The sequence below is a fragment of the Lissotriton helveticus genome, chromosome 8 (genome assembly GCF_964261635.1).
Source record: "Lissotriton helveticus chromosome 8, aLisHel1.1, whole genome shotgun sequence".
NCBI lineage: Eukaryota > Metazoa > Chordata > Amphibia > Caudata > Salamandridae > Lissotriton > Lissotriton helveticus.
The window spans coordinates 1359919899-1359938269 of NC_136069.1; the positions used below are offsets into that span (position 1 = coordinate 1359919899).

Consider the following 18371-nt stretch of genomic DNA (forward strand, 5'->3'; position numbering starts at 1 on the left):
TTAAAATCTATTTTTGCATTGTGAAATGGGATTTGGTCAAATAAACGCATAACAGAAACTTACTTGCATGAGACGTTATAGAAAACGCAGAGCAATGCAAACTAGTATGCTACACCAAACTAACTTTGAGGGAAAGTATCTACAGACGGATTGTCTGACCAGGGGGAAGAGATGAAAAATACTGATTGAAGGTATGTTACATCAAGAGAAAACAAGGCAAAAGAATTAAGCAGAGTGTGAGTAATTTATAAACAGTAGATCATAATGCAAGACTAAAAAATCATAAGAGTTAATTAAGTTATATTCCTTCCTGGAATGTTTAACTCATTACATGATTAGCCTCTACATGTGACTTGTAGCAGTAGTAGACCACAAGCTGTCAGCCTGGCACCTTACTTCTTGGAGTCCCACAAACTCATCTGCATAGTGCCTCAGGGTTCATCACTCAGCCCCATCCTCTTCAATGCATAAATAAGCCCTCAGGCAAACGTCATTCATGCACACAATATCAACATCCTCTCCTTTGGTGACAACATTCAACTCATACTCTTCCTCTTGGGCAAGACTCCAAACACAAGAAACAAGTTCAACACATGCATGACTGAAGCCGCTAACTGAATGAAAGCCAACATCTCAAGCTCGACACTGACAAAAAATAATTAGTGATCCTTGGCAACAACTCACCACTGGACTTCAACTAATAGGTGGGCAAACTCTCTGACCAACATCCACACCCAGAACCCACACCTGGAACTTTGGAAAAATCATCAACAGCAAAATGGACATGACCGCACAAGTCAATGCTGTCACTGCATCCTGCTTTCTGACACCCTGAAAATACAGAAGAAGCTCTTCAAATGTTTTGCAAGCAACACTGAAAAAATGATCACTCATGCTCTAGTCACCAGCAAGCCAGACTCCAAGAACACCCTCTGCATCGGGATCACCAAGCAACTCACTAGAAGACTACAAACCATCCAAAACCAGCAGCCAGACTCATCCTCAATCTCACCTACAGAACTCACATCACACCACACTACAGGGAGCACCACTGGCTACTGATACACAAACATGCTAATTTTAAACTCCTTACACAAACATTCAGGGCACTATACAACTTAGGCTCCACCTACCTGAACAGTTGCATCACCTGCCACCAACCTTACAGACACACCTGCTGTGTAGAACTCCTACTCGTACACATCCCACGCAGATACAGAACCAGATCAAGAGGATGTGCATTCTCCTAGTTCGCTCCTGTAGCATGGAACAATGGAGCATCCCCCTCTCAACATCAGAGCCTCCTCCCTTCTTGAATTCAGCAAGAATCTGAAGACCTGGCTTTTCAACTAACTAACCTACATAGGCAGGGCAAGACACACACACCTGCTCAGCAGTAGGATACCCTTATGAGTTATAGTGTGCTTTACAAATACACAAGCCATAACATCACATAGTAGTTGAGAAATAGTATTAGGGTTTTAAAAGCATATGGAATGATATGCGGTAGAATAGAAGTTAACGGGAAATGGTTGACAGAACTTAAGAACAGTGGGAAGCATTTGATCTACTTAGGAAGACAACCTAACAAACTGGCCTTTCAAACACAATGTGTTCGCTTTTCCATCAACTGACCTACCTATAGCTACATATCTAAAACAAATCTTCCAAAATGTTCTCAAACAGTAAGTACATTCCATATAACAGTGAGTTTATAATAAGATGCTAAAAGTTTACATTTCTGTATTTGATCTGGATAAGAACATGATAGTCAGTTATCTTACCCATATTGCTAGATCAAATGAATACTTGCTATGGAATACATCTTCAAATTAAACACAAATGTGCAAAATAGTATTACTGCATGTTGCTGTGAATGTCAGTTAAAGTCACTGTCAAAATTCATCTTTTAAGTAAGCATGATAAAAAAGGCATATACGTTTTAATATTGGCAATATAGCAAATGGGTATAATGTTCATAGATAGATGTGTGAAAGGCTTATGTGTTTACGAGGTATCATCATGTATTATTTTCGATATGTTTTCTCAATCATAGTGATGTCCTTATTCACAAATTCCGTTGAAATGTTTTGCAGCATTAACAGTCATAAAAATACAATAATTACCACTTCGCAGCTGAAGATACTAGATTCAGTCACTCCAAAAAGAATCTCAGGTTGACAATCTGTGGTTTAAGTATTCCTTTAGTATAAGGAGCCTTTGAAGTAGAGCAATCAATGGAGATGACTAGTGCAGGTAGTTAACAGGATATCAATTTCTAGAAGCGACTAAAAACTTGTATTAGGAATAATGAAAAGCAATTTTTAATTGCAATTGATTAAAAAAGACAGAATGGGTTTTGTATGAATCCTGTTATTTTGTCAGAGTTTACATGATTAGTCACATTTCATGAAGGCATATTTTCAATGGTAAGAGTCAAATAGGGTTGTATTTTTTTATGAATGTTTCTAAGACTGTTTTTATTCAGATTTTCAGTTTATAATCATTCTTTTGTTTCCTTTCAAGGACGAGCATTCCACTGTTTTCAGTATGCTAATATATCACTGTGCTGCAAACACAAATGTTTTACTCTATGATCTCAAGCATAAGGTTCTGGAAAGAAAGCATGTCTATAAGAACAATACGGCCCAACATTCATCTAACAAACAATGAACCAAGAAAATAGATGGTGACCTTGGTTATTCTAGATAACCTTCCAAGCTCTACAGAATTTGTATACTAACAAGACAGGTACCAATGTCAATAGATAAAACAATTTAGTCATTGTTTTACATTTTAATTTAGGCCATTTATTTTTGCTCAAATTCTTTACAGAATGAACTCAAGTCAAGACGTTTTAAGACTTGTAGGCTACACTTTCACTTCATCAGGGATTATTCACATTTAATAGGTAGGATAATGCAGAAGCTAATCAAGTTCGCCTAAATAAATGGAAATCTTGAATGTTTTATTGGTACCAAAAAATAGACCCAAATATGAACTTGAGGAAACTCCTAATGCCGGATATATTCAGAAAGTTAGACACATACTGTTCTTTTGAACGTTTCATTGCATGAGAAAGCTTGATAAACGGAGGCTTAGCTTTCGGCAATTGGCACATCACCGGATTGACACTGAGCCAGAGCAGTGCTTGGTGTCCTAAAGAAGCGAAGGTGATAGGGATTTCCAAAGCGAGGAAAAGAGTGCACGGAGTCTACTAGAGTACTAAATTAAAAATGAAAGACAACAATTAAAAATAGTCCCATGACGTCAGTAGTAGAAGGATACAACTCATCTAACTGAACAAAGGTAAAGCAAAAACGCACAAAACATAAGACACACAAGAATGGAGGGGAAACCTATTGAATCAGGGATAGAGGAATAAACAACAAACCCTTTAAGTGATATGAAAGCCTGTAAAATTGTATGTGGTACTGTCTGTGGCAGATAGATGCATATCTTTTGCATCAATTTTCAGGATTAAAAGATGCAGACTCAGATCTCATTCAAACAACCTATTTTTGTGACAGTAAACATGTCTTCCTCTTGAGTAAGTCAAACTTCAGTCTGGGGTTAGGCAGAACTAATTACAGAAACGGTTTGAGAATCAAGACTGGAAAATCCTGAGTCAATGGGTGTAAGACATAACACCGCACAAATAGGAACGGCACAAATCGATGCAAATAGGTAACAGCACAAATACAGAGATTTTATGACTACTAATATGAAGCGCTAAAAACATTTTGGAAGTCAAGAATAAATGATTGTGAATTCTGCTGAACACCTTTGTTTAACACAAAAACTGACTAGTAGCCCAGCTCACAATACAAAAGATTCTACTGCGTTCTGCAGTCTTTTTTTCAAACTGAAGTTATTCAGCTGAAAAATACAAGATTAGGGTTACTGGTAAACTACCACACATTCGTTGTAGAGTCCAGTGATAGAAGTGCCACCCTGCTGACCTTTACCTGCAGCTCCCTGGTAAACAACAAGATGGCCAGATAGGTTCATTTAACACTCTTATACCACACCAAGCCAAAAAATCCTAAGCGGGCACAATTTTCATTTCATCACTTTTACTTATTTACATATATTCTTTTCATAGCATTTCATTATATCTGAAAAACAACACCACTGTAACACTTTTACACCATCAATACATAAACATTCGAAAAATCAAAAATCAAAAAGACATGATACAGACAATCAATGAAAAACATCAATATAGACACCATATAAAAAGTGGAATTCCTCCAATTACTTCATTTAGAGGACACCAGTCCTTATGTGATATATACAAACAAGCGGACAATGAATAGTTGTCCGCATTTAACATCTAGATGGCCAGATGTTAAATGAACCTATCTGGCCATCTTGTTGTTTAGTAAGTTAGAGTGGTCTAGGCCAGGTAGTGATAGGACCCAGGCCTTTGTTTGTTTCACTGCTCTCTGGTAAACAGCAGCACTGGGCTCCTGTTTACTCGACTCCGCACTTACATTAAAAAGATGTTAAGTAAATGGGCAAACATTTATTTAAAACTGAATTGACATTAAAGAAAGGAAGTGACTAGGGTGTCCTGCCACTTGACTTAAGGAACACCTTCATTTTTAAAGAATTCTTGCAGCAAACACGTAATAATATGATATGCAGAGGTATTTCACCTTTGTACATTTGATTATATCAGTGCATTGAGAATTTGTTTTTAAAAAGTGATTGTTTTGAAACATGAATTTAGAAACATTCATGCTTCCCACCCTGAGAACAATGTCAAGAGTGAACTAAGAGGCATGTCATTTATGTGCACTCTCTGGGTGGGCTGTGTTGCTATTGTATATGGACAATATTATATGTTTACTAATCAAACACAGGAGAAGGTTTTATACAGCACACATCATAAAGTTCTCATTATTGTGATAATGAATAAAAAGTAGGGAAAGTGAAATAAATGGGGAAGCCAGCATTCATCCCAGGTTTTCTGGTTTCGCATTGTGCAGTGAGCCACTAGATATACATGCTTCACTTTCCCTAAACCCACCTTACCACTACTGCTACATCCTTGACCACCACCCAGCTGGTATCAATGTGGCCATTGTTCACACTACAGACCAAACTTTTTGTCCCTTGGGAAAATGTTTGTGAGAACCCATGCTATAGACCATTTTACAAATCTGTCATATCCAGCTTTCCAAAAATACTTGAGTTGTTCAGTAGTCAGACATGTGCACTCAAGAAATGCAGCGTCACCTTAGAATTGGAAACGCTTCCCATCCTCAAAACACTGCACACTACTGTCACAAAAGTAGAAGAAAATAAAAATTGAAGATTAAGAAGGGCTTTTTGGTTTGGATCAAGTCTTTGACACAGCAGCTGCCAATTGTGTCTTTCCACCGACTGACATTTGAATTGACAATGAAAATAACAGCAATAATAATAACTAATATTATTAACCCCTTGTGTACTGCGGACTGCCCCAGGCCGTCCGGCATCACGGTGGGCGTGTTCGGAGGATGGCCGGGGGCCATCCGAACCTCTCTCACTCATTAATTTGCCCGCACAGCGGGGGAATTAGCGCAGGGCGCAAGGGGGTAATATCATTATTATGATTACTTATTATTATTATTGTTGTTATTATTATTATTGTTATTATTATTATTGTTCTTGTTGTTGTTATTGTAGAGTTTTGGTGTGAGCAACTAAGCCCCTGAGGCCTTCATTACGACTTGGGTGGTGCGCATTTCCAATATGAAAGTCCACGACACCCAATCATGAACAGCTCTGTGTTTTATGCGCCTGTTTTTTCTTGCTGAAGGAACACCCTGCCCAATATCACTGGCTGAACTGGCAAGTAATATCCCTTGTGGATTTGGCTGCAACGAAAGCCAAGCCTAGTCCCTAGCCACCTTTTCTGGAAAGGGGGGCACTGCAAGGACACCTTTTCCCCTTTCCTCTCTTACACTCCCCACGACCATCCACGCATCCTCCCCCCACCCCTGCACAGAAGCCCCTTTTCCCATTTACTACCTGCTTAGAGCACTTGTAAATAGGAGCAACGCTGTCGGGAATTTTGTGAGTTTTTTTGGGGTAAAAGTGGGTCCACACAATTATTCCCCAATCCACAGTGTTTAACTTGTAAATGTATCGCACTAGCAGGGTGTTACAGCATGGTACTGGTAGTTAGGGATAAGGGGTTCTCACTCAGTCAGTACTGTGCAACTCATAATAAGTGGCTTGGTTGCTTTCTTGCTAAAAATGATACAATGTAATAGTTTTAGTCGATGTTTCACATTAAAGGGGTATTTTTGTTCTCTCTTTATTGTTTAAGTTATTTAAAACCATAACAATATCATAGTACAAATATGGAATCCATGTGAACTATATACAAAAGTTAAAAAAACGTATTAAATATTTTAGACCTGAAAACCGATAGCGGTGTCCTTATCATGAGGCACTTTAAAAATGTGTTTCAAAATTCTAAAACATCATATTATTGTCAAATTATGGTTTTTGCTGCTAAATGACGTATAAAACATTTTAAACATTTTTATAAAATTGCAATAAAGTTCTGAACATCCTTGTTATTATGTTCCTTTGGATTACTAGACATTATTGATCTTGTAGTGTGACATTATTTTCCGCATAAAACAATAGGAATTTCATCAATTTACAAGTCAGCTGTGGGGTATTACTGTATTAGAACTAAGAAGTATGAAACTATTTTCTGGGACCAATATTGTGAAAAGGTCAGTGCACATACTACGGTTCTGGCAAAGTGGTGGAATGAAAGAATTGTATGAACAAAATAAGGCCCTAGATTAAACCATAAACACGATAGCATGTATTTCACGAAGTTCCCTTTTCATTGACCAAGACACTAACATCACCAAATCAATACACACCTGACCGATGCCAGTCTAGACATCTTTAGATACTGTTGAGTAAAATGGGTCACAAGAAATTGATTTTTCTGGAATGTCAATAACGTTTAATCCATCTGATGAATCTGCTTTAAATGTATCAGACACCTCAGATTCTTTGTTGCAAGTAGTGTCCATATTAGTCACGAGCTAAACGTTTTGAGACTGTCACTCTTTAATAATTCATTTTAAACCCAAATATTAATTCTGGATCTCTGTTGGAGCAAAAACCAATGGACAGAATTACCACAAATTAGGCCTAAATCACAGCGTGGACCAGAAAAAGATACTTTTTGCAGCTTGGCATAAATGTTGTCAGCAGTTTTTTTTAAATATTGCAAACATTAAAAATGCTGATGGAGCAAGTAAATTCTATGCCATTGCATCTCCATCTCATTGCACTGCCACCATTGCTTCCTCGTGACATTAGTTAGAAATCCTAGCTCTAAAACTAAAGATGATTACATCATGACCTTCCAGTAATTCAAACTCCTAATCACTAACATTTACTCTACGACAAAACCATGCCTAACAATAAGTCAAATTTAATTACATTAAAATGTATTTAATTTCTTCAATACTAGCCCTAAATTACATCACAATAAATTACGTTTAATTGAACATAATTGCATTGTAGCAGATTAGATTAAATTAATACTAAGGGTAACCCTAAATTAAACAAGAGTTGTCTGCCAGCATTGTGTGCATTCAAACTGCATGGCGGAGGTATGGCTCGTGTGAGAATTGTATCGTTTTTAATACTACACCAAGTAAAACTGTACAATTGACTTGGAGTTGTGTTCCCCAAATTCAAATACTGTTCGTGCATATAGATTATACAGAAAAGTTAAGTGCATGGACAATAATGGGTTACGTTTTATAATGTGTACTCGTTGATGGAACACAAACCAAAAAAAAACACTGTGACAAATGTGGTTATAAATATTTAAAGAAGCAAAAAACCACAGACAAGCTCCTCCTTCTCAAGAAGTTAGTGTGATAGGAGCGATTTCAGTAGAAGTTGATAAAAACCAGGTAACTCTGGTTAGCCTGTCCATCCTCTTTATGCATTAACCAGGTCACCAGGGGTTAAATTATCCCCCTACATTCCTAGATGATTTCACGGCTCCAAAACATAATTCGAGTCAAGTCAAAGCAAGCTTTATTCGGTATATAAAAACTACCACAAAAGCGATAACAATACTATAAAATGGGGAAAACACATTACAAGCATGAGAGGAAACATAGAAAAAAACATAATTAATTTCCTCAGGCTTCATGAATTGTTGCAAATTCTCTTTAAACCATCAACATGTGTGCTGCGGATCCACACCACTGTCTCTTTCTACCAAACTGACCTCTAAAAATAAAACGTTGTTTACATGCTTAAGCAGGCCTTTCCCCACAGATGCTTAACGCATTAATGCACACACTGCCTGCTTCCACTTGACCTCTAAAGTCAATCCTCTAAGCTACAGCCCAGATTATTGCCTGAAATCTTCTTTTGTTGATTACATTACCTGTAGCCCCTCTTTCCCAATTTAAACACAGCAGGCTGGAGAGCAGGACCCTAGAATCACTCTCCCCCAAAAGGACATGTCAAGATATGTGAAGACAGGAGAGCACTAATAGGGACATGTACTGAACAATATTATGATTTTACTATATATAGTAATGGATGCGGTCCCAGAGGAAAGCATAATCCTCAACAGAGTGCTTCTGCTCATAACCATGCTGCATATATCAATTTGGTATTTTCCTTTTTCTGTCCAAATGGGCAGTAAGACATCAGATAAGGATATAACATTGCGACCTAACTGCATTAAATATCAGTAGTCTGTAAAATGCTTTGAAGCTGCCTGCATCTTCCAACAAAGAAGTAAGAATACCGATGATGTAGGCTGAAGAGGATGCTAATAATGACAATTATATAAAATTACATGACCTCTGGACATCTCGTCATCCACCAAAATGCCTATGCTGTGAAGCAGGTGACAAAGTAAAAGACACACAAATGATGGACGGAATGAAGAACAAATCAAAACATTCCCCCCAGCCAAGAGATCTGGGTTAAACCCATTGTTCTTTGTGCTCACCATGTCATCCCAGTTTAGACATGTGGATACCGTTGCCTTACTCCCAATAAATGATAAATTGACCATATTAAACTGGGCATGGTTAAACAGCCTGTTTGGACTTGGACTCAAATTTGTAAATAGTTGTTACCTCAGAATAGTTGATAAATGGAACAGAAAGCTACTTGTCCATAGCAGTAGGTCTTAAACTCAGCAAGCAATACAATTGTCACCAGTCGTCACTACTCCAAAAGTTGGGTGGCACATCTGAAGGACTCACCAAGAGCACGCACACTACTTCATTTCTGCCAACCCACACACTCCATCATTACTGATTTCTGTTAACGCGTACATTGCAGAATACATTTTTATGATAATCAAGTCAATTACTTTACAATACTTAACAACAAAAAACCCTTGAAATACCTGTTGTTCTTTATGTACCCAGCGCAACACATCAATCAAATGCTTAATTTAAAACGTTTTTCCAGGAAGAAATGAATGCCTTTCTGAATTTTTCATTGAACACTCAACTACGCTCTATAAATCAGCCCCCTGTCCTACTTGGTAGGTGACGACATGTACTGGCAACTTTTTTTCCCACAGTAAGGTGTGTGGCACTGACACCAATGGTAGGGGTGGAGTATCATTGGTGCAGTAGGGTGAGTGTGGTCGAAGCCCAGTAAGCCCCAATCATTACTACCCAACCTGGGGAGAAGGAAGTATTTACCCCCTTGAATTAGGGCCCATGGCACTCTTGCTACATGACTAGAGGAGGTGGAGGGAGAAAGGGTGAATGACATTGGGCTGAAACATGCTCACACTGCACACACAAAAAGTAAGGAGGATGAAGATGTTGACAGCGGCTAACAAATGAGAATTGACAGGGTTGTGACATGCGGAGAGACGTGTTACTAAGTAGAAGCCAAGATGCCAGATGGGCCACAAGCTTACATGTAGTGTCAGTGGCAGAAGCACAAAGAGCCCTGTCAATTGCTTCGCGTATTTAAATTTCGCAGAAGACATAACACCTGGTAGGTATGTTCTCTTGTTCATCCCAAAGAGCAGCAAGAAATTAAATGCAATGCACTCTGACCAGAAGGATGCAATTTGCGTTGGGAATGTGAGAATTCCGGTTTATCCAAGAACGTACCATCACTACAGGAAGGTGAGGCAGTTACAGTGGCAAAGCAGATTTGAGGAACCACACATTTGGCCTTAAAACACTTTCTAACGTGTATTGTCTTCATGTCACACTGGTTAGTTAACGTTATTTCCCCCTACGGCGTTTGAACGTGTCAGACAAATTGCATGTTCGTGGGGCACGTGTGGAAATGTTGCATCGCTTTAAAAAAGACCTATATGTGCGATAACACGCCTAAAAGCGTGTGAGAGCTTTTCTCGCCTTCTTCCCCATGCAGGGCACGAAATGGAATGCAATTTTGGTTCTCGTTCAGTGGCTCGCTGGCTGCCAAGGAAAGGGGCGAGTGTGAGCAATGCCAGGCGGTGCACTGGCCGTGTGTGTCCTATAAGTCATGGCCTAGTACCGAGGAGCGCCACTTTCTGCTAATCCGCGAGTTATTGGAGATGGAATACCTCGCCCAGTAACCATTACTTCCTTTAGAAACACATAAAAACCCATTTCTTACTGCTCAGCGATTTCACACTTAGTTTCCCGGGTAACTGTTCTGGCAGCTAATGCCCTTTCGAAGACGGACTTCAGCCAGTCGGCCTCCGAGAATATTTATTAGCCCTTGTTCTCGAGGCAGGCCTCGTGCAGTGTTTTATGCGAGTTGAATTACGGGAAACTCTGCGTTCGTTTCCAAAAAATAGGAATTTTTTAAGGCAGTAGCATGAAGAACCGCTAACGTCAAATGGCAGCGTTTTAGTAAAAGGCCGCCTTGCCAGATGACTCCCTGCCTCAATGCTCAACTGACTTTGTTTACCCTAGTGTTACAATTTCACGAGCTTTATTTACCTCGCCAATTTAACTGCGGATTTGTGACATGAAAAATCGTAAAGCCCTTCAGTGTGGATCTCGGCTTCCAGGATACCATAATGAACGTGGTAATAATTAATTTTACACTTTTGGGGTTTTCAAAGCCGGGTTCCGATGATAAACACCCCTAAATCCCATTAATAGGCCACTGGCACGCTGTCCTTTAGATTGGTATGGGCACACGAAGTCCAAGGGTTCAGAGAAGTATGCAATGAAAGCATCTAGATGTCATTTGCATTACCACACAGCAGGGGGCTGCAGCAACTGCAATTCTGAGCAGGAACCAACTCACCTCTTACTTACTCCATAATGTGAGCCATGAACAGAAAAACAGTCTTAAATTAGAGCGCAGCCGCCTATTGTATGGGGCCGGTGCACTGTTCACCCTTCAGTGCTGAATGTCGATGTGACATCCGACGTGCACGAGACGCGGAGTACACAGAGGAGACAGCCCGGGGGGTGCAGCTGTCCTTCATTCAGGCAGCCTCCGGGGTCAGGGCAGGGCTGTCTGCGGATGCCACTCATCCCTCCATCCCTCCCTCCCTCCTCGCCCTGACCTCAGAGCTCGCGCCATGAGGGAAGAGAGGGCAGCTGAGGCGGCGGTACATCCCAGCCGCCGCGCAGATTATTGGATTGTGAGCGCCGAGGGTTTGCGCGAGGCTGGCAGAGGATGCCCTCGAGGGAGGGAGTCCCACGGGCTGGCATCCTGCCAAGCCCGGTACCCTTTACAATCACAGGAAGTTTTCAAGGCCATCGCGAGACTTGTTTTTTTAACAGCGCGCTAGCAATGCTGAACTAACCCGATGCTTGAGTGCAGGCAGCGAGAGGCTGTTAACAGGCGGCTCGGTGAAAAGACGGAGGGTTTTGTAAATGTACGTTAATGGCTTCGCAGAGGAGGGCCGCGAGGTTTGGAAACAAGAGCGAGAAGATTGCCATTCTGCTAACTCAAACACCTCGCGCTTCCGACAATTACTTGCTGCGTGGCACAACGAAAACCGAGGAGACGACCACTGGGAAACAGAATGATTCCCGATACTGCTTCACGCCGAAGTAGGAGCAAACGAAGACGAGGCGGAGTGCAGACTACTCCTGAGTAGAATGACTATTCCCAGACACAAGAGCCACAGACGAACAGCTCGAGCGTGTAGTACACTCACAGATCTCCTCCTGGAGAAAGGGTGGAGTTCTAGTTCAAAATTGAGCAATTGACACCAGTGGGCATCACAGGAAACGTCTGCACCAGAGAGCGCAGGGGACGTTCTCTGTATCACGAACACTGTGACATACCCTATACTTTATATGCAACTGTACACGGTGGGAAGCTAGCTTTGCATCCGGAATAGACATACGCACAAGATCACACATTTGTGGAATCATCTCAAGGGGATCAAAGGGTAAAGCTGCTCAGCTTTCCAGGCTGTGCTTTGTAAGGACGAAAAGCTTTTCTGATCTCTGCTGGCTATGGTATCAGAAGCCAAATCTGCATACACCCATCCAGGGCAGGCACACATTACCCCCGCCCCGCCTGCCCCGGCCCCAACCCCACACACACGTCAGACGTGTGGACTAGTTTAGGTGTGGTAGCTCTCTAGGTGATGTGGAGGGGATGTGTCAAGTCCCATGCGTCTCTGCTCACCTTGGAACCACGAGGCAGTCCGGCATGCCTGTACTCCCCCCACCCCCTTCCGTGCTTTCACACACTGTGTGGACTCTACCATGCTACACCCTGCGGGAGACTTCTCTTGTGCCTGCCCGACCCACACCTGGTCTGTGCTCTCACACAGATATGGGCGATGCAGTGCCTGCCACCTTCCTACTAGTCTATGCTCTCTTCGAGGCGTGTTTGCGCTGCCATCCATCCCACCCCCAGCAGCCGGCTAGGACCACCTCCCATGTTCCTCCCACACCAGGACCGCCTCGCCTCGTCTCCCCAGGTGAGGAGAGAACTCATCACTATCGTAGCAAGGATGCCACCGGCCAAGGTGCACGCAGGGAAAAGGGCCCAATTCACTGCTGTGGGGGTAGTAAAATACAGCAATCATTGGGCTCAATGGCCTGCCCAAAGCTCTTAGCTCCGATGTCACTCCGCCTGCTGCGCCAATGCACCTACCCCCCATGTAATGCATCGCTATTTCAGCCGCGCGCTTGGTACTTCCGACAAAGATGCGGCTGACATTCCAGCACTGCATCTTCAGAATAAATAATCCCGCAGGAAGCAATCCTTACAGCACTTGGAAACTAGAAAAGGAAATGAAAATGTGCTTTCTGCGAAGTGGACTCGCAGGGGCAGTTCGAAGAACGTCTCTCTAAACATCTGGGGCGGGGGACTAAATGGGCAGTCATATAAAAAGGTCTGTGTGGGAGGCCAGGTGAGATCAAACCGTGTGCTCACGGATGGCCCTACCAAAGCACAGCTCCCCACCCCTGTGCCCAGACAGAACGATGCCATGACAGGGATATTTAGCGCGTCAGTGCTCTGTCACTGAGCCCACACTCCTTCCCCTCGCAGTGCACCCACAGCACGCAGGGATAGGTGAACTTTACAGCACTGCAGACGGGGCGATGACCCCCACAAGGTCGCCGTGTGTTCCGTCTGCAGCACCCAGGGACACGGCTATCGCTGCGAGGTCTTCGCCTCGCCCCCTTCTCGCTGACCACCCCAGGGAGAACCTCTCAGCAACTCCGAGCGCAACGTGCCCGAAAAATACATATTTATGAAAGAGGAATCTGCACAGCTAACCCCGGGACCAATGTTAATAAGACCTGTCATCGCCACGTACGGCCCCGCTCACCACCCCATTCCACACCCGCAGAGGGCTAGGAGATAGAAGATTAATTTAGAACAATCTCTGCAAATATGAACATGGGAGGCAGAAGGGGAGGGGGCGACCAGCTAGAGACAGATTGTGTAAACTGCTGCTATTAGGTCAAAGAACACTCCACACAGGAATACTGATGCAACAAAAGGGGCGCTGAACAGGAGCGAGACCAGATTATTATGATTTTATTTAGGGGGCTGCAGCTTTTCAATATACCCATCAACAGACCATGAATGAGAGCATCTCTGTAACCAGGCGGCATCCAGTGCTCGAGCCCCACAGCCTGACAACTTCCAACCCAGGGCAGAGATCAACAGAGGAGGGGGAGGGGGTGGCATCCCTCCCAGCCCCAGGGAGAGGCGGCTCCGGTGGCATGCACTTAGTACAGCCTGCGCCACCCGTACTGTCAGCATTACCAGGGTGTCTGAGGGGCTACAGCACACTACCGCAGAGCGAAGCCCTCAGAACATCAGTCGGGCTGGAGGTGGGCGGAAAGAAACACATCATTTAAACAGAATAACAAGACAATCGCCTTCCAGAGCCTGCTATGAATGTGAAAAGTGGGAGCACGAATTCAAGGCAATAAAAGCAAGGAACAGATGCGTTGCCCAGGACAGATGTGACCAGGAGGTAATCTCCACCACGCACAGATCGTGGTCTTTGGGCACCTTTTCTGCCACAAGGCGTAGAGGTGTCCGATTAATGGTCTCTCACGTGAAAGTAACATTTGCATACACGGCTCACTGTTGAACCCAGAGGTCATCATTGTACATGGGGGTCATTATTGCCCACTGAGGTGTTGCCTGGTACACGAGGGTGTCGCGTCATAATTGTACCAAGGCAAGTTCCTTATTGCATACGGGGGGGGGGCTTACTGCACAAAAGGGCATCTGAAGTTGTTTCAGGTTTACCTGGTCCGAGGATCCCCCACATGGTGTAGATGCACAGCAGAGCTCTTGAGTGAGGATGCATGTCTCGTGGCCGCGGCTGCCGCCGGCTCTCCTGTCCCGGGGCGACGACGCGATATATCCACTAGTGAAAGCCCGCAGTTGCGTGGGGAGCTGTCCAGGGTGCTCCTCTGGAGACGGCTAGCAGCGCGCTCCTCTCTCTGTGCACGCAGGCGGATGTTCGTCCACGGTCCCGCCTGTCCTGCACCTGATAGTGGGCGGCTCGAGCGTGTTACACTGGGCTCCTGAGCCTCTGCTCGGGGGCTGCTGTCTCGCGCTGGGTGCTGAAGGCGCGCTCCGCTATCTCCGAACCCTCAGACACCGGGGCGACCAACTGAAAACCGTCCGGCCCTCCGCACACGCCTCCAGAGAGCGACAAGGCAGGCAGCCAATCGCCGCCGCTCTCAAACGGGGGTTGAGCCAATCGCGAAGGGCAAGGGGTGGACTCCGGTGTAAGGGAATAAAGCAGGCTGAGTCTCAAGGTGTCCCTCCGGTTTCTCCTTCACTTTCCCCTTAGGGGTGAGCTGGGCGGCCACGCGACTTTCTATCTCTGCCCTGCCCGAGTGCTCATCCTTGCCGCTCCGCCTGCAGGCCCGGATGGCGTCCAGCCAGCTGACAGCGCACTAAGGAGGGTTCTGGGCTTTTTCCCGCCCGCGCGCTGTGCTCCGTGTTTGTGCTGCAACGCTCGTCAAGCGATCTTTCCGGGAGACCAGATTTATGCAAATGAGCATTTGGCAGTTGGGGTCGCGATGGCCCTGCAGGCGCACTTAGCTGCCAAACGTCACGACCCAGCCTCGATGCCTCGTTGCTGACTGGCCGAAGGCTTTTGAAGAAGATGCACGAGGAACGGTAATTGTTCCGATCCGATATGATTTCGAACTGCGAGTGGAAGTTGTGCGAGTGGCGATGCTAATCCAGTTGGTTCATCCTTCGCTACTGAAGTTGGGGCAGCCACCTGCATACGAAAGTGTAATTATGAGTGAAGACGTATCAACAGAGCTGGAAACGATATCCACACTGGGCCCGCACACATGGTGACCACAAGGAAAAAATACGAAAGGAAAGCTGCGTTTGGTTAGTTTATTACCAGTGGTCCGATCAAGTTTTAATACAGTTTAGCTGTTAAGGCATCTTCAGCAGATAGATCTATGTATCCATCAACCTTATGGATACAACGCAGGGGTTATAGCTCAAGATTTTAAACACCATCTGCAGACGTGTGTGACCTGCTGGTCATAAGGACGAAAAATAGTACAGCGAGTTGGTGCACCTGCTACAGAGCACTGGATTTCACTTGCAGGTCTCAGGTTCATATTGCAGTTAACACGTTAACTGTATTAGTGTGTTTGTTGCAGATATCTTTTTATTGAATCTCAAGACTATGCATTCATATTCTGGTATATATCGTTGAGGGTTATTATGTGCTCACTGCACATAACAAGACACTTGCGATTTCATACGTTGCATTTTTTTTAACTCATTCTTTAGTTTTTCTACAATTGATAAACATGTCTCTTGTGACCACCATTGCAAGAAGTGGGCACGAGCACCACGTCCTGGAAAAAAAAGAAATCCACTTGGGGGGCACATTGAGCACGTCATGCCCTCCATTCCTAAATCCTAAAATCCCGAAACCCCCAAAAAAGAAAAAATAAGTTTCTGTACGAAGAGTGAGGGGCCCTCATGCCCGAGAACATGCCCTGAATGAAGTTCATAGATTTAAAACTGAGATTGTGGACTCCATGAAACTCATGAACCCATTTGCACCCCCTGTCGCATTTTGGCTATTCTATAGAGAATTTGAGGACCAACTTGTAATTTAAAATGCTTCATGACTCATTGGGCTCGATTTAAAATCTGCAAACCTCAGAAACGTTTGGCCACCTTTTTAAAAATGAAGAACTGCATTTTTCCACATTAGATTTTACAGTTAGGAGTGGGATGGGTCTGATGGTGGTCTAAAGGTGTGTTTCTAGTGAAATCCAAATTTTACAAACCCAATTCCCATTTCTTGCGACGACGGGGGTGAGGGGCGGTGGGTGTTGCTACTTCTGAAGTCTGCAGACAGAGAACAAAACCCACAGACTTTTGGCAATTTTAATGCCATTCTGAGATTTTGATTAGCTGACAATTCTTGTTTCCTGGCACTGCATCAACAAGTGCCTGTTGCATAGCAACATGAGCGATTTTGGGAAAAGCAAGACGCTATTGCCGGTCCTATTAATAGTTACGGTAACATTTGAAAACTTAGCCCTTGAAGAGATATACGAAGAGGGGATTTCAGGACCATAACCTGCTTCACAAAAATAAGTGATTTATACTGGGGATAGTGTGAAACTGGAGAAGCACACTAGCGATTCTATTGTCCAGAGTTTTTCACTCATCCCCCTGAAGAAAAACAAAACAAACCCAGCACAAGGAGGGGTCACTTCCAAACTTGGTGATTAGAATTTCAGTGGATGACAGAGTGGTCTGTCTCTTTTGGAACTTGTTTCAGGTGGAAAAGATAAAACACAAAACAACACACATTTTCAGAAATATGTTTTATTGCAGACAGATTACAAGATTAATCCGCAACTGAAAACCTTTGCCCGAAGTGCAAAGTAAACATGATGTACAGAACAAAATCACAGATGGGAAATAAGAAGAAGTAACAACTTTATAAAGAATCGCATAAATAAATGTTGTTTACAATGCAAGTGGATGTTCCTACAACAGTGGTGCTAAAATATAGTAAAAAAGAAAAAAAAAGTAACATCTAAAACACACCACACAAGCAAATGGATCTTTTGAGAACTTACCACAAAACTTAATAAAAGATTTTGGCCTGATTTAGGGTTTGGCAGACTGGTAATTTGTCACAAAAGTGACTGATATGCTCTCTGCCTTATTACGTACTTCTAATAAGGTGTTTGGGATATCCATCTAATTTGTGATGGAGTTCCCATCCTCCAAACTCCAAATCTGCCCTTTTGGCTCTAATACCGCCCTGACTTTGCAACATCATATGTGGGGCTTTTGTGCAGTGCCTGGCTAGTAGTCAAGCCCCCTAGACACCCCCACTATGCATGGGGCAAAGGCCATGCACAGTGAGGCCTGGCCACCAGCACGTGTTCAAATGCACAAAAAATACAGTGTTTATAAGCTCACCAAATTAATACCAATGGGGAACAACACCTTAAAGCACAACATCATTTAATATGAACATATATTCAGTCCAATGAATTATACCATATTGATAGTAATCTTGATGATAGTTTTCATGGTGATGCTATTTGGGGCCCATCGGGGAAGGGGGGGGGGGGAGGCAAAACACCGACCAGAGGCTCAAAATTAGGTGTGATAAAGGCCGCTTTATTGGAAGCAGGTGCATCCTACACAATGAAAACCCTTGGCCTGCGCCGCACAAAACTAGGCCTCACTAAATATGTAATTTCCTGACACACCCCCACCCCCTCCCCTAAACTGGTTCCCCCAATCCGCAAAACAGTAAACAATTAGCAAAACGTCAATTTGCCTCTCCACCTGGCTACACACTTTCTTGTGCTTAACCTACCCCCGATAAACCAAACAGATCTCCTACACTTCCCACATATATTAGGAAAAACGGCCCCCCA

At 43.5% G+C, this 18371-nt stretch overlaps 1 protein-coding gene across 2 annotated transcripts in view; it reads right to left on the reverse strand.

The window, feature by feature from the left end:
- The window catches only part of CADM2 (cell adhesion molecule 2), a 1787353-nt gene extending 1769589 nt beyond the window's left edge, over window positions 1-17764 (reverse strand). For both annotated transcript variants that reach the window (XM_078658341.1, XM_078658340.1), the window contains exon 1: window positions 14719-17764. In XM_078658341.1, coding sequence (XP_078514467.1) covers window positions 14719-14779 — 61 coding nt within the window. In that variant the 5' untranslated portion in view covers window positions 14780-17764. The remainder of the gene's footprint in view (window positions 1-14718) is intronic.
- Window positions 17765-18371: the final 607 nt, after the last annotated feature.